Genomic DNA, 19,325 nt, shown 5'->3' with positions numbered 1-19,325 from the left:
CCAAAGACATCGTTCCCTTCAGAAATCCTAATCTCGGTGTGGCCTCTCAAAGGCAGATACCACTGAATGAGGACGTGGATGTGGAAATCCCTCCTCCTGACCCATATGAAATTGCAGTTGAGGTTGAGGCCCAAGTTGGCCCTCGCTCTCCGAGCCCTACTCCTTTTAAGATTGCAGAGTCGCTGGCCTCTAGCAGACGAAAGGGTTTCAGCAGTTCATACAGCCGTGGAAACCCTTCTTCTCATGTCTCTTCCTACAATTCCCCAAGGCAAGGGTCGGCTCTGCAGTCTCGCTCATCTTCTCCCTTATGTGGAAACTCGACATTCAGACGGAGTGAATCCACTGCTTCCCTCACCAGGCATAACTTTGATGGTGGAAGGAGGTCCCCAGGGAGGGAGCCAGAATCTAGAAGCTCATCGCAAGGCACACATGGGCGACGTGTTGAGTCAGGAACCCTGCCAAGAAACTTCAAATCGTTTGCCAGTTCAGTTAAATCCCAATCCAACACAATTTCTGATTTTAGGAGTGCTTTGCAGAAGACGGAATCAAGTGGGTCTTTAACTGGTCGGGGTGTCAACACCAGGAGCTCATCTCCACCTTGGAGGGACTTTAACTCTTCAGGCCAAACGTCTCTTCGCAAAACTGAAACCAGCACTAGTTTATCACGTGGACGTGCGTATGACAGTCGTTCTTCATCTCCATCAAGGAGGACTTCTGACAGTCGCAGCTCCTCACTGCTAAGGAGAAACTACAGCTCATCTAGCCAATCAGTCCTTCGTAAATCAGAGTCTGTAATGTCTCTAAATGGACGTAGTCACCACGGACGCTGTGGCTCCCCCATAAGAGAAGGCTATGATATTGAAAGCCAGGCTCTGCTGCGTAACCCATCTGTTAGAAACGGGCTGAAAGATCAAGAACATGAAGTCCCCGTCCATCCGTCTCCATCAAAAAGAAGTCATGATACACCATCCAAACCAAACCAATCCATACTCCGTAAGACTGAATCAAACCCTGCCGGGAGCAGTCGAGGTCGGGACAGCCGCTCTTCCTCACCTGGAAGGAGGGCTTATGAAACCAGTAGAGATCAGCTTAAGAAAACAGACACCAGTGGATCATTACGTGGCCGTAGTCGTGAAAGTCATAACTCTCCCCCTTTGAGGAGAAGCTACGAGACCCCTTCTCAGCCTTCAGTGCACAAGTCTGATTTTAGCAGCTCAGTCAGAAGTTGCGACGGCAACAGCTCGTCGGCTTTAAGGAGAACTTTAGACACTTCTGACCAACGACTGGCACACAAAACAGGAACTGGCAGCTACTTCAACAGCAGGAGTCAAAACAGCCGCAACTCCTCTCCCTCTAGAAAAGGCAACAGTGAACCACCAGGCTACTCAGTCCTCAGAAGTGCCACTAATGGAGACTCTAGTCATTCCTTTCAGAGAAAAAACACCCACACTGACGCTTATCGCTCACCACGCTCGTGGCGAGAATCAGCTCATTCCCCCCGCAGCTCCTCATTATCTCGGGCTGCTTCACCCTCTAGACATGGTGCAAGTAGCAACAGATCCACTGTTGCCACCTTGGAAAGACCAAGGAGCCCTGGCAGCAACAGATCTGGTGCTGGTAGACACATCCACGACGACCGCTGCCCTTCTCCTAATGACAACAGGTCCTCCCGTCGTCCACAGAGCCCTTCACCTCACATTCAAATGCAAAGGCACACCTCCTCGCAAAGCTCCATGGAGTCCTCGGAGTCAGGCCGGGTCTCTGTGGGATCTACAGGACGGAACAGGGAGGCTTATGTCATAATAGCCGATGTGCCGAAGATCAAAACGATACATCACACAGACGGCCCGAGTCACACGGGGAGACCACAAACCCAGCAGCCCGCTCGAAGACAGGAGCTCTTCAAGCCAGCCAGGTCAGGCTCATGTTACACCAAAAAGGATGGCGATAGAGCAGAACACCTGCATATGTTAAACTGACCATATGATTACTTTTAGAAAATGAACTGCCATCATATCTTCTGTTGCCAGCTTTGCTTCTTCTACTCCATCAGATTGGATAAATTAGACCAGATTGGGCACACTAATAACCAGTTTGTGCTGTTTCAGCCACTCCTTGAGCAAGCTTCCCTCCAGAGAGTGGGAAGATCCAGGAGACACTGAGAGAGAATGGCACTATGGTGGCAGTGGTTATCTATCTCGAGCTCACTCCTCCACGTCATTACAGGTAGGCTGGCTTAGGCCTGAGGGAGTTTAATTAAAGGTTGCAAGAAACCTAAGTTGAGCTTTTTTAGCTGCTTGATTTAGGTATCTGGAAGTAGGCAGGGAGACAGGCTGGGGACAGGGAGTGGAAGTAGTATAGAAGGATGTAGGAGCTGGCTGCTAAAATTTTACAGTGGCATTTATTTTTGCATTAAGCACCTTTCCCCCTGTGCAATATAATCTACTGCAGCGCACTCATGGTTTGCGCTCTGATGTTTTCACCTGCTTAATATGTTAATGCCTAACTACATCTTCCACATACCACACACCAGATTTAAAAAGGAAAAAAAAAAAAAAAAGCTCTGTGGATGGGCCGTGTTTGCTCAGTCCCACATTGATTAGGTTAATAACTACAAGCTGTTCTTTTCCAGAGATCGGGCAGTCCCACAGCGGATGAGGGCAGTTCTTGGAAAGGTAATCATCACAGATCAGAACAAATGCAGGTATGTGATAGATTTAGTCTTTCCATTTGGATGCCTGCCTGTGCCACATGCTTCCCCCCCCCTCAGTAAAATTTGTGATTCACAGTAATAAACGTGCTGTTTTAAGTTTACTGCCATCCAGCCTATTTAAATATCCCTTTTTGCCACATATTTACCAGTGTTTGCACAGCTCTTGTCTGTAACTGTAAAGCTTTTATGTGCCCGACACCTTAAGCTGCTGGTATGTCTGTGTCTACACTCTTTAAATACTTCTTTAACAGCTGATAGGCGCGTGTCTATCTGCTTTACCTACACCCTACAGTCATTTCATAACCGCCTGAGCTCTGTCAATTGTGGTCTGCTGGGACATGTGTTGAAATTCCTGAACTGAAACCAATAGCTACCAAGAGAGGCTTTTGGAAGGGGGGGGGGGGGGGGGGGCACTTTATTTGCAAGGGATTTTCAGTCAGGAAAATATGGCAAGTAAGAGTTTTGAGTGTTTGAAAAGAAAGCTCAAAACTAAACTTCTCCATGTGAGGGAGTGTGAGGATTTTTGTATGCTTGTTTAACTTTTTCATATCTTATCTTGTTGAGAATACCTGTATGGCTTCTGTCAATAAGGAGTCTAAAGTTGCACATGGGAAACCTGGGGGAGGCTCAGTTGGATCACCCCCCCCTCCTCCCCACAGGACCCCCCTGAACCCCCGTTTTTAGAGCCAGACACTTTTTGGGGGGTGAGGGGTGAAGAAGGAGGAGGTTGGCTTGTTTTCTGAGCCGATCTTCGCGGACCCGCCCAGGAAGTGGCAGATAGAGAGAGAGAGAGCGAGAGAAGGAGTGAGCAAACACGCAGCAGAGGCAGAAGCGTAAAATTAGCTCCGCACGACTTGTCAGGAAGTTGAGAAATTGATTTTCTATCGCTAACTAAAGCGTGTCCCTGTGCGGCGGAATGAACGCACTCTCTCCTTAATGAGGCGGGGTATCTGCTCTGGACGCTGGCGGTTCGCTTGATTGGGTTAACATGGGTATGAATGGCGGGGTTTTATCTTAATTTGCGTTGCCACAAAGTAAGGTGTTATTATTATTTTTTTTAGCTAATTAAGCTTGAGTGCGGTAACAGTACTTTCCTTTGTATTTCACCCTCTCTGGATCCTGTTATCATGACGGTAAGCAGCACCCTCTTTTACGGTACGGTTGCACTTTGAAAACACTTTGTTTTTTCTGTTTGTCACGTCTTCCTGAACTTACTACTTTTTCAAATGAAGCCTCTCGGGTAGTCGTTCACACGCCTCGGTTAGTTTTAAATATTTAGCCAATTTATATGAAATGTTAACGTATAATTAGCTTCACAAAGCTAGCTAGTTTTTAATGTGGTGAGCGTTTGTTTGACTTCGAGGGGTGTGTAAAGTTACCGCTAGCTTAAAAGTGACTTTAGTCGTTAATTTTTGTATGCGCTGCCTTGTTAGAAAATAGTCAATTTCTGTCGAAGCTAAATAGTTGACAGTGGTTTTAAAGTATCGTGTAGTTTCCCCTGTTTTACCCTGTGGTGTTTACAGTAACAGTAAGTGGCACTAGCTTGTAGCTTGTACTGTGAGTGCCCTTTTTTTTTTTTACAGCCAGCTGTGACACATGTCCTCTGGTTGCACACTGGCAGAGGCTGCCAAGAAAACCTGGCAGGTGTTTTTTTTTTTTAAAATAAGGTAACCCAGAGGTATTGGCTATCCAAACAATGGTAACTCAGGAACTGCGCTTACAGTGAGTGTACTGTACTCTCATTCACAGTAAGCAAAAAGAAAAAAGGTGAAACCTGTTTAACCTAAAGGACAAAGCTCATCAGACAATACCTTTTTATAGTGACAGGAAACAGGAGTTGAAAGGACTTGATGTTGTCTGTCCAGTTGACTTTCCCCCTCTCAGTTTATGACCGTTTTAAGCAAGGTCACAGATCTGATAGCATGAGGGTTTACCGCTAGCAGGTGCCCGTTTCTCTATGTCAGGCATCTGCTTCCTGTTTCTGCTGATGGGCATGTGTTGACAAGATCTGAATAAGTTATGATTGGGTTTTGATATATAACTTTCTGCTTTATTTTAGCCTCACCTTTTGTTTTTCCCAGCCACACACTATCATAAGCATACAAACGGTTTTCGGGATGTATTTAAAAGGCATATTTATTTTTGATTGTTTTGTAAGATGAGATAAGATGCACTTTATTTATCTCAAACGTTGGACCAGTGCTGTCACGGCAGTCAAACCTTTAAATAAAACCTATAACAAAAGAGCTTAAGTAGAGTAGCTTGGTATAATAAACACAATGTGACAGGAGAAAATAGCACCATAAGGTAAAATTACACTTTACAAATTACAAGAGGCACAATTGAATAGAAAGGTGAGATAAAATAAAAGAGCTCAGTGAATAAAAGGCTAAATATGGTGTGTGTACACATCCAACAGTTCTTTTCCATTCAACTTCTCCAATATAATTTAATTAAGAATAAAAGAAAACTGAGCTGGATCTGTCAAAGACATTAAAGTCATGTTAATCTGGGGTTTGTCTGTACATTATTCCTGTTATACTCTGTTGGCAGTCATCAGACAGTATCATTTGTTAGATTAAAGGAGCTCAGTGGGATATATTAACTGGCTTAAATGGAGAGAAAGTGGGTGGTACCGTGGCTTGCAAGAACGCAAGTAATGGAACATAAGTAGCGAAAAGGTGTAGTTAAAGATGACAGACAAGAGAAATTATATTAAGTGTACAGACTTGAAAATACATGGCAGCAGAATAAAGTGTCCTAACAAAGGATACAAAAGGAGAGAAAAGTCATGGCGAGTGAGATGCCAGTTGGAGATGAGATGACAAATGCAGGGAGATCTAAAAACGAGGAATGTACATGTTGGTGAAGGAGAGATAAGCGAAGTGAGGAATGTATGCTGGAAAAAGCTGGCTAATCTGCTAATCTGGAATCAACACGTCTTGAGGTACCTAGTGCATGTTTTCCTCTTCCTGTCATCATGCTAGAAGCAAAAACAGGCCTGCTGCAGTGCAATAGAGCAGCACCCTGTTACGTAAACACAGTGTTGTTGAGGTATATACGTTGGTGAATGATCTCAATGCATTTTGTTAACGGTCATGTTAAATGTTATGGGTAGAAACTGTAAAGCAGTAGGTGATTTAGTCATATGTGTGTGTATGTGTGTATAATATAAATGTATAACACCACTACAGCTGACTGCTTGAGTTTAGGAAGCAATCGCACTTCTTCACAATGGAAACCGAATTATGTCCTCTGTGGTAAAATAAGTTGGCAGCCTCTGAGGTTTTTATGTACAATGATAACATGAACCTGTAGTGATGGGGTTGCTGCTCATAACATGGTTATAGTTGTAATTCTACTACTCTTCCCACTCTTTGATATGGGCTTGAACGTGATTTGTCCACTCCAGCTGTTTCTTTCTGTTTCTGTTCGCTTTCTCTTTCCTTTCCTTCTTTAAACGGCCTTCAACTTTTGCTGCATTTTTCTCAGACATCCAAATAAAAGTGTGGTGAACTTGACCCTGTGTGCTCTCTGCTTCACAGCCCGACCTCCTGAACTTCAAAAAGGGATGGATGTCAAAACTGGACGAGAGTGGGGAGGTAAAGTGCAGCCAGAAGTCATATCCTCCTCTCCCTCCTCCTTTCCTAGCATCTTCCCAGCATCACTTGTTCCTAACAAGAGAGGCTGTTTGTAAGGCGATAGCGGCAGATTATCCTCGTTATTGTGTTATTAGCTTGGTGGCTGGGGGCATAACAGGTGTGTCCTCTGTTTGAATGAAATGCTTGAGTGAGTGAGTGTGCTGCTCACTTCACATATGCAGCCTTCCTCTCATATTTGTTTCTGCTTTTTCAGATGAGACTCACTCTTAAAAAAGACTGTTGGTAGTCTCAGATAGTGTTTTATGTTGTGTTTTCAAGTCATGTGGAAAATAAGTTTTCAAAGGACTGCAGTTCTGTGAAAAAATATGTACATCCATGCTGCTTCCACAGGAATGTTTGTGCTTGATTCATTGATTATCAGTAAGCGTGAGCATCTCTACAAAAACAGAGGTTTTGCCAGTTTGCTGGTCTGGAGCATTCAGGTGTCTTTTAACACATTGCTGCAGTTTTTTTTACAGTGTGAAAATTGTGGCATTGTGGGAGCACAGTTTAGGTTTGCAAAGTTGCATTTGAATAAAACACAAGACTTCTGCAATGATGTCCTTTGGACAGTCGAGACCAAAATGGAGACGTTTGGCCGTAGTGTACAGTGCCATGTTTGAAGAAAACCAAACACAGCATATCAACCTCACTGAAATGCTTTGGTGGGATTTTAAGAGAGCTGTGCATAAATGAATGTCCACAAACCTCAATGAAGTAAAGAAGAGGGGGATAAAATTCCTTCACCACAATGTGAGACTGAAAGTCATGCAGAAAACTGTTACTTCACATTGCTGTTAAAGGTGGTTCTACAAACTACTGAACTGTGGGCTGTACTTAGTTTTACACAGGACTGCATGGAGTCCTGTAAAATGTTCTTTATCACACGGCTGTGTATTTGACCCCAAGAGCCTATATTCTTGGATGAAACTTATTTAGTCTTTGTTTCTTTAGTGGAAGAAGCATTGGTTTGTGCTGACTGATGCAGGACTGAAGTACTACAGAGACTCTGCTGCAGAGGAGGTATATATTAATTAATTATTTCATATTTTTTTGTCTGTTTGGTCCAAAATTGTTATAATAACCTTGGTAATTTGGCCTAAGTAAAACAAACTTGTATTATTTATGTAGACTGTATAAAAGATGGACAAAGCTTCTTGGTCAGAAAAGAGAAGCCAAAGTAAAAGTGCCTTAAACCTGCATTGTGGCCAGCAGGGGATGACTTCTCTGGCTGCTCATTGTATTTATGACCTCATTAAACAGTTTTCTAAGGGGCTAATGGTCTTAGTCACTTGTTTTAAATCTTATTGAATACAGTCTAATGTTCTCTGTGTAAAATATGGTACCATTAGAGTCAAAGAAGGAAGAGAAAACATGGCAATACCTTGTGGTCAACATGTCACTGCCATATGGGTGGGCCTTGGTTTCTCAGTCAGGTCCACCCCTATTAGGCTGTGAAAATGCTTATCTTGAGGCTTCAAAGTGGAACTTTGCTAACCAGTGGGTGACATCACGGTGGTTATGTCCATCTTTTATATGCAGTCTAGGATTTTTTTTTTTTTTTTTTTAATGAGAATAGCAAACTGTAAGAGAAATGTACCTTGTTCCTGTGTTTTGTGTACAGAAAGATGACTCGGATGGGGAGATTGACCTGAAATCCTGTGTCAATGTGTCAGAGTTTGATGTGGAGAAGAACTATGGGTTTCAGATAAAGGTGACTATTTTTGGCACTTTAGACTGTGACTGATTTTCCTCTTTATATCCATCCATTCTCATTTTTTCCTTATCAGTCCCACACCCGCTCTCAGTTTCTGCTATCTTACATCTCTGTCAGTATCTCTTCCACCTTCAGTTTTTCTATATGATCTTCATCTCATCCCAACCTTATCACATTGTTTTTTTTTCTTTTTTGTCTCTCTAACCTATTTTTCTTTTGTGCTTCAGACACGGGAGGCTGTATTCACACTGTCTGCCATGACGGCTGGGATCAGGCGGAACTGGATAGAGTTTTTAAAGAAGTGTATCTGGCCCAGCAGCTCTCCAGACATCACACAGTAATTACAAATAGACATGTTAACATAGTAACTTTAATATAAAAAGAGTGTTTATTGGGTAAAAAACATGCCATAATGACTAAACGTGACTATTACATTTTTATAACTGAAATTTTGTAAGCCCTGGCAGCATGGATGATATTGTTTTTAACTGAAAGTGTGTGTGTGTGTGTGTGTGTGTGTGTGTGTGTGTGTGTGTGTGTGTGTCATAATGGCAACATGTAGTCAGTGTGAAACCAACTGTAGCAGGAACTACTGCAGTGGGGGTTTTGATGTATACAAACACAAGTTAACACCCCTATGCTAAATTCTTTTTTTAGTTTTGAAGTTTTGTCTAATTGCCCATATGAGTCTCCAGTGTACACACATTCTATTATTTTCAAACAGTAGTAGATTGTGTGGTGTATTAAAGTATAAGAATGACACAGATTAGGTATAGATGTGATATATTTATTGTAGAATTGGTTATTTATATTTTACTCTTAATTAGATTTTCTATTTATTATGATTTTGTTGCTCTGTGTGCCCTCAATTGCCCTTCAGGGATGAATAAAGTTTTCTGAATCTGAATCTGAAAAAAAAAAAAAAGGTTAAGATGCAGTTTTTAATATGAAAATGCTTTATGCTGGATGGGGAGTTATAAATACACTAAAAGCTGCTTTGGGCTGCTCCCTTTTTCACAGGCCATCTCCACAGCTCTGCATGTTTTTTTGATTTGGCAGATTTTTTTTTTTTTTTAATGCCAGATAGTCTTCCTGACACAATCCCAAAGGGATTTGTGTGTCCTCCTGGGATCAAACCAGGGATCATTCATTTGTTAAGCAAGTATTTAAACTGCAACACTACAAAAATAAATACATGTATCTTGTCACCGTTTTGCCTGATCACAGGCAGACAGACTTACAAAGTACTTAAAATCATGTTTGTGGTTGTTCTGCAGCTCTCTAATGGTCCTCATCAAGGCCATGTTTTGAAAACAGTACTAGCTGCTCCGTGGCAGCTACCAACCAGCAGCAGCAAGTTGGCAGCATCTGAAATAAAGACTCAAAATGTCTCCCTAACACTGTCAACTTTTGACATTTGAAAAACTACGTGGGTGTTGGGCAGCTTGTGGGGACATTTGTTATTAGATTAAGTTTTATAATAATTTAAAAATGGATTTATTTGAAAGCTAAATATTTAATGAACTGTTAATAGAGGTCACTGTAACTTGCACCCTCTTCCTATCTTCCATCTGGGAAGGCTGCATGAAGTGCTAGCTTGCACTAACGAGAGTGGTTTGGTCATTTGCAGTTTAGCTCAGTCTTGACGAAATACAGTCAGACAAGAGTCTGTACATGTACCGGCAACCTGACGAGTCACTTTCCGCTTTGATGGTTCAAGATGAGTCAAAGTTTAATTATTTTTGGATTATTAATGTTCTGTGGTTTATTAGTTTTTTTAATGACTCACCAGCAGCTGTGCCTCTAGTGTTCATGCTGAGGGCTGTTGTTCAATCCTGATTAATCTATGCTGATTAAAATAGGATTTATTGATTTATTTTTATTGATTTATTTTTTTTTAATGTATAACTTGTTTATTTGCTTTTCATCTTCTCTAGATTGCCTGACAGTGATAAGGAAAACGCCCATGATCGCTTTTTGCCGTCTTCTCGTCGGGGAACATCGCGTCATGGTGAAGCTCAGTCAGAGGTTCCGACCTCTGCCCCACCTTCTCATCGTAGGTTTGACTATGTTGAGCTATCCCCTGTTCCTGCCTCGTCCAGCCCTCTTCTTGCCAGTCAGAGAGAAGCAGGAGAGGGGCAGGGGAGAGAGCACAACCAGTGGCAGGAGGAGAGGAACACAAGCAGCCAGTGGGAGGCCGTGCTGTCCAGGAAGGGCGGCGGATCAAACCAGAGGCTACGCATGGAGGAAGAAATTGAGAAGAAGTGGGCCGAGTTTGAACAGATGCCCTTAAAAGAGATGAGCTCCTTACAGTTTATGGGATCACGGCCTTCCAGCCAAACAGCCAATGAGGCGCTGCAGAGGGAGGTAGTGCGTGGAGATGATTTTCCAATTTGCACATGACATAAAATGCAAATTAACCCTTCATCGCCATCGATGAAGTAAACATTTTTATCCCTTTTCACTATTTTCTGACTCTTACTCTTCAGCAGTGTTTTCCATCTGAAATAATATGCTGTCTGAGCATAACCCGGATAGCAAAATGAAAAATACTGCTGAAAGTCATGCCCGCTTTGTCTGTGTGATGTGTGCTGTTTTGAATGTGTTTGCATCTCCAGATCCTAAGGCTGTCTATACTTGACACACTTACTGTTATTTATAAGCAGAGAGAATTCCAACACATTTCATCTTGAATTAGAATGCTTTTTCTTAAACTTGAAACTTATTAGACCAACTTCGTAAATTCAACAGTGAATGGGGTTAAAGCCCAAGCCCGAGGTAACATTGGAGCAAGTGTTGGTGTCATTGGACTGCCTCTAGGAAATGCATGGCTCAATTGTGTGTTGCATTAAAATGGCACATTGATCTGCTTTCCCCCCCCAGCTCTGCTGTTCAGTAGGCTTTACCTCCACTTTTTTCTTCTATCAGGTGGCGTCACTGAGGCATCAGCTGGAGCAACTACAGCGGAAAGGAGGGGAAGGCGGTGGAGGAGGTGTGCGGATTGGCTGTGGCCCTGAGGCACCCTGCAGCCGCAGCCTGTTGGCCATGGAGCGCGCTCATCAGCAGGCCCTGGAAGAGCTCCGGAGGCAGTACGACCGCCAGATCAAGGAGCTGGAGGCCGAGAAGGACAGGCTGCTGCTGGAGGACGCCCAGGACACAGCACGAGGTCAGCGACTAGATGGAGTCAAAAAGGGCATCAGCCACAAAAATTGTGCCACATTCTGTAAAGAGGGCCACTGCTTACTTTAAATGAGTTTCAGTACTAAAGCTAATAGGGTTTTCCCTGCCTGTGAATCATCATTTGCTCTTACAGTATCATGCCATGTCTGCATATATAGATCTTTCCCTTTTAATGCAGTTTAAGGATGTGAGCATGTCTTTTTACCAATTCACATTCTTTTTAATGAACTGCTTTTAGTCGTTCTCGGTCACGTTTGACATTCAGACTAAAGTTATGGTCTGATATTATCGCTTACAAGAGAAGAAGTTGTGTAACACTTGAGTTTGTGTTTTAGTGATGGAGGCTTTGAAGAAGAAGCACAAAGAGGAGCTGGAAAGAGAAGTGGAGAAAATCAAGAGGCTGAGCAGCGGCGCGCTCGACTCGCAGACTCTGCGAGCCCAGCAGCAGTACGTAACTTTATACCAGTTTTTGCCAGTGACATAGAGACATACAGCAGTCACCCTGTTACGTTTGGGTGCAGGAAACTGTTCTTTTGCAGTGGCAGAAATATTTAAAAGATTACCTAATCTGTTTTTGTGTTAAGGAGTCTGAAAATGGCTTAAACTCTTCCACTGCGCCCTTGCTTTTAGCTTGGACTTCACTGGTTCATTCATGTGAACATGTTCCTTTGAGTGGGAGCTAGCTGGCCACAAAATGGTATTCTGTTAAATAAAAGTTTGAATTTGCAGACTCGCTGAAGCGAGGCCATTACCACAGCCGCCACTTGGTCCTGTCAGGCGCTTGAGGAATGTGGAAGAATTTGGTCATGGATTAGTTTTCTTTTGTAAGCTTCACGGGCCTTTAACACAGACTATCAGTGGCTGCAACTGGAACCTGCATTTTAGGGCTTAGTTATGTTGCCTACACTGCATTTTTAACTCTGCATGCTTTTCCTTGTTTTTGTGGTCATTGGTTATAAGCAGCAAAGAGGTTTTAAAACCACAGGAGGAAATACTCATGAAAAAAAACCACCAAGAAAGGGGAAACGTATTATACTCTAGTTATCTTTTCATAAAGTAAAAGAAAGGGTTGTCCAACTGGGGCTGGGTCTGACCTTGACTACTTTGTATATTAAATGCTTGTTGTTTTCTGTAATTGCTGATGTTGTGTAATACAGTAAAGAGAAGACTGACATTCTTGTGTAAGCTTGGTTTGAAACAGCAGCATCGGAGTTATTTCAGTGGTTTAGGTCACTGAGGCCCCCGCATGAATGCAGTTTTCTTTGTGTTGCTGCAGGGCAGAAGCTCAGGCCTTGCAGAGAGAGCTGGCTGGACTGTCTGAACGCTACTCTCAGAAGTGTCTGGAGCTAAACAGAGCGGAGCAGAACAATGCTGAGAGAGAACGGGAAATCAGCCGCAAGGAGAGAGACATGGAGCACCTGAGGAAGGAGAACCAGGTGAGTTAGCAGCAGGTTTTAGAAATGCGCCCTGATAGGAAGAGTGGTCCACTCACTTTGTAGCCCTAACTAAATGAGAATAAAGGACTGTTAGCTGATGTTGCATCGGTAGAGCTTAAGCATAGAATGTTTTAAGTGTTTTGCTAAGTATAAAGTATTGAAAATGTGAAGTCTACAGTCTGGTTAAATAAATGTATGCTAGTTTATACAAAAAAATGACCATTACTTAAAATCATGAAGGTAAACTATTTTCCTCTTTAGGACTTAAAGGCCCGTTTGACAGAGGAGATGAAGCGTATACAATCTGCCATCAGAGATCACAGCTCAGAAGGCAACAAAGACAGGATGCCCTGTGAGCTAGAGGTAACAACTCTTTAATGTGTACTTGAAACTGAAACAAATGAGGCGGGTCTGTATCTGCCAGGGCTCTTTCTTTTTTTTTTTGTTTATATATAGCTGTACAAATGTTATGGTAAATGGGTGTGAAACTCTGCAAGTTGCACTGATAGTTGCAGCCTTGGTTTAGAAGAGTGGAACATAGGAACAACAATAACTGTTAACAAACCTGCTGTATGGCTTTATTGTGCTCAACTGCAGAAAGGTGCCTATTTGTAGCTCATCTGATGTAATATGTGAGACATTTTAAAGAGTACATATTATACTTATATTATACTTCTTATTTCTTCCTATTTTCACTCATGTATATACTGTTAAAACATTCCCAGAGCTCAGGCTTTGTGCAAAGCTGCTTTAGTGAAACTGGTAATGAACATAATTGGCAGCCTTTTAACTAAAACTTTTGTTACTACCTATTTCTCAGAGTATTCCAGTGGCTACTGTAGCCAGTTGTCAGTACATTTGACATTGTGAAAATCTTTCACTAACAGCTGTAGATTATCCAGCATTACAAAACCTCACCAAGTTAAACAGGAGAATGCAGAGTTAGACTAAAAGACATAAATTAAAAGATTTAATGTTAGATTGGACACCTGGCCTCATGCTGACAGATAAACTTGATATACTGTAATTTTATCAGTGTTTGCATAAATATTCAAGAATACACTTGAGCTTATGTTTTGCCTTTTCAAGCAGATGATGGTGATGTTTCACTCCTTAACCGTATAAGTTATGTAGAACTATATGAATTACAGTGCAAGCCAAATGCATTTTTCCTAATTCACATATAATTTGATACATTGCTAATTTATAGGAATTTTGGGTAATGCATATTTTCTGTGTGCTTTTGTTATGTCATTTAAAGGAAACCCCCCTCAGTGTGTTTTTTTTTTTTTTTTTTACCCCCCAGGTTCTTCTCAGGGTGAAAGACAACGAGATACAGTACTTACAAAAAGAGATCAGCTGTCTAAGGAACGAGCTACAGTTTCTTAACATGGTACTGTGTGTGTGTGTGTGTGTGTGTGTGTGTGTGTGTGAGAGAGAGAGAGAGTGGTGGGCATAGGTGTAGTTGATTTTTTATTTATTTATTTATTTTTTTCTTCTCCCCCCTGTGAATTTACCAATAGGCTGTATATAAAAGATGGAAATAGGCTCTATGACTTCACTCATTGGGTGCCTCAGGCTTTGCTTTTTGGCTGTTGCCAGTTTGGTGCTTTGAAACCAGATGTGACCTTGTTCAGATGAGACAGTAGAGATTTTAATCTAATGCAGGGTGTATCTGTTATTCACTGTGAGCATTGGATGCTAAAGAAAAACGGGCTGAAAATAAAACATGCTTACTGAACAGCTGCTCCTTCCAGTGTCTTTGAATACAACTAAATGCTCAAGGCTCCAGTCACACAGGTCTAGAGACTGTTCAGCAACTCTGACAACCTCCAGTCTCTAGGGAAAAATATTTATTCCCCAACCAGTTGTGAGTGGTTGCTGGAGGTTGTTGGCAGTCTCTGAAGTTGATTGCTAAAGCTAAGCCACGCAGGCCTAACTACCAATCAGTGCCCCCCTGGTAACCACTGGTTGCTATGGAAAAATATTTATTTCCTGTACCTGTTCCTGAAATTGGTCGTGAAAAGATGCACAGTGCTGCACCAAAACCCTGCTTAGGATTGCTTTGATCGGCTGTCTGTAGTTTGTATGGAAGAAGCTGACTGTCTGCAAACACTCACCAACTGCTCTCTGAGCAGTAGTGAAACTGAAAATGGAGATGGTTTGCCTTCATTGTAAAAGTATTGTCTTTTGAAATTCCTTGGCTTCAGCAGTAAAGCATGACTTTTACTTTTAAGGCAGATGTTCTCCATTTCAGATTTGCGACACACTTTTTCAAGTTTCGCTGCTGTTCCTTGTTTAGTTAGCGAGTATTTGCAGATAGTCAGCGACCGAAGAAATCACAGTGAGGTTTTTGGTGGAGCGCCCTCTTTGCAAACGCCACCGACAACTTGCCAATCAACCAGGATATGCATATTTTTTCCTAGCAACAAGAGGTTAGGCCTTTGTGACTGAGGTCTAAGAGACACTGCATGCTCCTGTGGCGGTGACTGATCAAGCACAGCGTAGGCCCACCCTGAAGCATACGCTGCTTTGTCCTTTTTGCTTCTAATGGGGATCAAATTTTACTAAATTAACACCATGCTGTACTGAAGACAACTTGTTCACTTTTCAGACCTGGAGGTTACAGACTTCTTTGATATACAGTCTATAGGTAAACACTACACTGTTAGGGTAAAATAGCATCTTGGCAAAGTGAAATTTAACATGAAGTCATAGAAAATGCAGAACATGAGTAAATCAGCTAATTTAAAACATGCAAAGATTTTTTTTTTTCTCCGTAGTGGACGTAGTGTCACACTCAGATATCCTGAGAGCTTTTCTATCACTCTGCTCCACAGGAAAAACAGCTGGCCTGTAAACGATACACCGAGATGCACGAGGAGCTGAGTGGGATGAAGGGCCGAAATGAGCGAGAGATTCAGAGTCTAAAGGAGCACTTGAAGCTGGCTATGGCTGCTCTGCAGGAGGGGCAAAAGCTGGGGAACAGCCTGGACCACTGAGAGAACGCTTCTGGTACTAAAGCTCTGGCAGACAGTGACAGATGTGGACTGATATTCAACAATAACCATCCTTTTTTTTTTTTTTTTTTCTTTCATTTTGTTTTCAGGAGAAAGAAAGGATGGTTACCTGTTTTGGTTGCACAGTTTCAGCTGTGTGGAGATTTTGCCTTAGTTTTCAATCAATCTGCCAATGAGAGCGCAGGAGAGAGGTTTGCCTTCATTGCTTTCTGTTAGAAAGGTTTTCTAATGTGTGGTTACAGTTGTGAGAGTGTATTTTAACCTGAAGTATAACCCCGTTCCCAAGTAGATTTATTTAACCAAGTATCCAACCATGCATAAAACTGTGACTAAAATCTGAAAATAATATTTAAAAAAGTAAACAAAATCTACAGTCAAATCACATCTGTCCTTGAACCCCAGTCGCCTGTTTGATCTATTAATTTAGTACAACCTGCTACCTCTTTGGACTTTGTTACTACTTATACCGTGTCACCGAAGCTTCATAAAGGTCAGAAAGCTCTGAAGACAAACTTCTCCCGCTAGCCTAAAGAGCAGCATAGAGTAGCCGTTAGCCGGTTACGTTACACTGGGCCACATATAATGTATAAAACTGCACTTTTAATGTTTTTTTTATTTGGCTTTTGCATTTTTGAGTGCAAGCAGAGTGTGTATGAGTGCGCATTGGTCTGAAAAACTGGAAAATTTTTGAGTAACATTTATTTTGTTATTTTTTATGTATTATTTTTGTAGATAGTTTTTTTTTTTTTTTTTTTTTTTTTGATGAGTATTCTTCTCATTGCCTCTGTGTGTTGCCTGAGAGGGCAAAGGTCAGAAGAACTGCTGTCATCTTAGATTTCTGTATTACAGCTTTTGAGTCATGTTTACTTTGTGAAAGTGGCACACAGTTCTTAAGAAATGGCAATTTATTAGTGGGTTTTTTTTGGTTTTTTTTAACTTGGAAGCTTTTGTGCTGATGTTCTGTTGCATTTGCGAATAGAAAATTCATAAAAAGTTCTGTTGGGATTAAAACAGGACAAGACAGCATCATTTTTAATTCCTGGCGAGCTGGATTGGAAGTTGATTGGAAGCAAATTCAGGCTCAGCTTCCTTTAGGAGTGCATTTAAAAGCTGTTGAATGAATGTTGTCCCATATCACAGACGTCTCTAAGCCATGGCTGAGCCTTCAGCCTCTCCTGATCATCATTAGCACACGGTGTGCAGCCACCACAGCAGCAAATAACAGGTGTTGCATCAATGAGCCAGTCTTTTTTTAAATTGACGGTATGTATTGCGATAAAAGAATTATCGCTTTTGAAAACGTGTTCATATTTAATGTACTGTAAAGTTTGTCATCTTTGTAAATTATACACATTTTTGCAATCAATAAAAGAATTTCAACAGCAGATAATGTAAGTTTCATTTCAGTGATATTATTTTGGCTCAGACCTGCAAACTAGAGGCACACATTTGTGGTTTTCATTATCTTTGAATTGCACGCTTAATCTATTAAAAATGTATGCATAAGTTTCTTAAAGTCAATGCAAGAGCATGAGATATTTTATAGAAATTTGTTTATAGAAGCATTAGTTATTTTAGAGCTGAATGATTTTTTTTTTTTTTTTTTTTTTTTCCATGTTAAAAAATAAATGAGTGCTGGATCCTAGGAAGTATGTTTTATTTATTACACGGCTCCCAAATAAACAAAAAAAAAAACCTTTTCTCACTTTTATTCACACCAAAGCAGCTGAAATCTGATTCACAGTGCTTTTTGCTTCTAAGCTGGACAGACTGACGTCCCTGAAGTTTAACCGACTTCGTGTTGTACTATGATAAGCAAGAGTAACAGTCTAACACTAACAGTCTGACTGGCCTCGCCTGTCTCGGATCCGCCACACCTCTAGGTGGCATCAGCGGAGCGCTTTTTACTTTTACCACTGACTTGAAACCGGAAAGCTGCAGCAGCAGTTATGGCGTCCACAGCGGCGACTCGGACGGCATCTGGCGCTGCTAAAGTGGTTAAACCGATTTTTAGCCGTGATTTGGACGAGGCTAAGCGAAGAGTCCGGGAGCTGTACCGAGCATGGTACCGGGAGGTCCCCAACACAGGTATGTGTGTCCCCCCAGTAGCAGGTAAACGGTGTAGAAGAAGAGACGCGAGCGTCAAGGTCGCGTCTGTGGAGCGGTGCAGAATAATTCAGATTAGCAGCTGACACAGAGGAAACTGACTATAACAACAGTTTTAAAGACGCTCTCTCCTGTTCTGTAGCGGATACAGATGCTGATGTTTCCACTAAATTATAAAGGAACACTCATGAATTCAAAGCAACCGTTACATATTTGCCCAGGTTAGTGTTAATTTTCGGATGATGAGGCAGCATCAAGGCTTATTTCCTCTATACTTGGTTACGTCCTCACATTTTAACCCCCCCCAAAAAAAGGGAGGGGGGGGGGTGCATGCGTTCCTGTTGCACTGTTCTGTGAGCTCATACTTACAAACGACCTATTATTTTATTGAAGATAACGTTTAAGTCACCCTTGTAACACCCCTGTAGCACGTCTTTGTGTCTAGTTCTTATTTTTACTTTGCCTTGCTTACATGGTTACCCCTCAGCCCCATAATGACTCGGTGCCGTGGATAAAAGCAGGTGATATTCTGCATTTTCAAACTAATGTAAGGTGTTATCGCATTAAGTTACAGTGTGGAGGTCTGGAGAAATGCTTCTGTATTTACTGCAAATAACAGAGCCATAACAGTGTCAGAGTTTATGAACAAACAGCCAAAAAAGTAAAAAAAGAAAAAAGTTTTTGATCTTTTGGAATTCAAAACAGTGTTAGTAATTTATAATGTATAGTGTAGAATTACAACAGAACTCAGTTTAGAAGCAGATGTAAAGAGATTATTGTCACAAGGCACAGGTTTTTACAGGATTTTACGTGGCCTACCACTTCATGATTGAGTTGCTGTCGTTCCCAATCGCTTCCACTTTGTTATAATGCCACTGACAGCTGACTGTGGAATAGTAATGAGGAACGATTCTGTTTGTGTCCATTTCTCTGCAGTTGCAATGTTTCAGCTGGACATCACGACACGTCAAGGAAGGGACAAAGTGAGGGAGATGTTTGACAAGAACAAGCATGTCACCGACCCCCGTGTGATCGATATGCTAGTCATTAAGGTAAGAGCAGTCATCTGTGAGCTGCACTAACCATAAACAATATCACTCCATCATAACAGCAACTAGTAATGTATAATTTTTTTTCCAGACAGCAATTCTTCGGTTGTCTAATAGCTGCTCTGAGTGTTGGTTAAATCTAGTTTAGAGCAACACTGACGTACTCTGTGTGTGTGTGTGTGTGTGTGTGTGTGTGTGTGTGTGTGTGTGCTGCTTAAAGGGGAAAATGGAACTTCAGGAAACAATCCACGTCTGGAAACAGAAGACCCATGTAATGCGCTATTTCCACGAGACAGAGGAACCTCGCACCACCGACTTCCTGTCCAAATTTTACCGAGGTCACGACCCATGAACTGCACAGCTCTCGGCCTGCCCTGTGACCTGCTTTTTGCTTGTGTCCAGTTTGACAGATGTTCCTCTTTATTGTAAATATACGCTTAACAATCACCTTCCTGTAGCCGTG

The 19,325-nt window shown here is 41.8% G+C and overlaps 2 protein-coding genes across 4 annotated transcripts; both read left to right on the top strand.

Moving 5' to 3' along the window:
• The first annotated feature begins 2,175 nt into the window (after positions 1-2,175).
• triobpb (TRIO and F-actin binding protein b) lies at positions 2,176-17,092 on the top strand. 3 transcript variants are annotated; one of them, XM_030734871.1, is made up of 13 exons: positions 2,176-2,226; positions 2,633-2,704; positions 6,259-6,315; positions 7,309-7,377; positions 7,979-8,068; positions 8,299-8,408; positions 10,009-10,438; positions 11,000-11,237; positions 11,587-11,698; positions 12,528-12,687; positions 12,949-13,050; positions 13,994-14,080; positions 15,528-17,092. In XM_030734871.1, exons 2-13 carry the CDS (start codon positions 2,699-2,701, stop codon positions 15,687-15,689), a joined length of 1,623 nt encoding a protein of 540 aa, XP_030590731.1. In that variant the 5' UTR covers positions 2,176-2,226; positions 2,633-2,698; the 3' UTR covers positions 15,690-17,092. The 3 variants fall into 3 exon arrangements, with proteins under 3 accessions (XP_030590731.1, XP_030590730.1, XP_030590729.1); XM_030734870.1 differs by lacking the exons at positions 2,176-2,226; positions 2,633-2,704 and adding an exon at positions 3,510-3,846 and having other exon boundaries at positions 15,528-15,702; positions 15,797-17,092; XM_030734869.1 differs by lacking the exons at positions 2,176-2,226; positions 2,633-2,704 and adding an exon at positions 3,510-3,846.
• Positions 17,093-17,611: 519 nt separating this feature from the next.
• On the top strand, positions 17,612-19,315 carry ndufa6 (NADH:ubiquinone oxidoreductase subunit A6). Its single transcript, XM_030735673.1, has 3 exons — positions 17,612-17,795; positions 18,750-18,865; positions 19,083-19,315. The coding sequence occupies exons 1-3, from the start codon at positions 17,657-17,659 to the stop codon at positions 19,212-19,214; spliced, it is 387 nt and encodes a 128-aa protein (XP_030591533.1). The 5' UTR covers positions 17,612-17,656; the 3' UTR covers positions 19,215-19,315.
• Positions 19,316-19,325: the final 10 nt, after the last annotated feature.

This window comes from Archocentrus centrarchus, chromosome 8 (assembly GCF_007364275.1).
Source record: "Archocentrus centrarchus isolate MPI-CPG fArcCen1 chromosome 8, fArcCen1, whole genome shotgun sequence".
In the NCBI taxonomy this organism is placed as follows: domain Eukaryota; kingdom Metazoa; phylum Chordata; class Actinopteri; order Cichliformes; family Cichlidae; genus Archocentrus; species Archocentrus centrarchus.
Note: the sequence above shows the minus strand (reverse complement) of the source record. Positions and strands in the feature narration are given on the sequence as shown.

What these genes read in the sequence shown, in the direction of transcription:
- ndufa6 (XM_030735673.1), top strand. Translation starts at nt 17,657, where the DNA reads ATGGCGTCCACAGCGGCGACTCGGACGGCATCTGGCGCTGCTAAAGTG. An exon ending in CCGGGAGGTCCCCAACACAG is followed by an intron (nt 17,796 to 18,749) that starts GTATGTGTGTCC and finishes ATTTCTCTGCAG; the next exon opens with TTGCAATGTTTCAGCTGGAC. An exon ending in TCGATATGCTAGTCATTAAG is followed by an intron (nt 18,866 to 19,082) that starts GTAAGAGCAGTC and finishes TGCTGCTTAAAG; the next exon opens with GGGAAAATGGAACTTCAGGA.
- triobpb (XM_030734871.1), top strand. An exon ending in ATGAGGCGCTGCAGAGGGAG is followed by an intron (nt 10,439 to 10,999) that starts GTAGTGCGTGGA and finishes TTCTTCTATCAG; the next exon opens with GTGGCGTCACTGAGGCATCA. An exon ending in GGATGCCCTGTGAGCTAGAG is followed by an intron (nt 13,051 to 13,993) that starts GTAACAACTCTT and finishes TTTACCCCCCAG; the next exon opens with GTTCTTCTCAGGGTGAAAGA.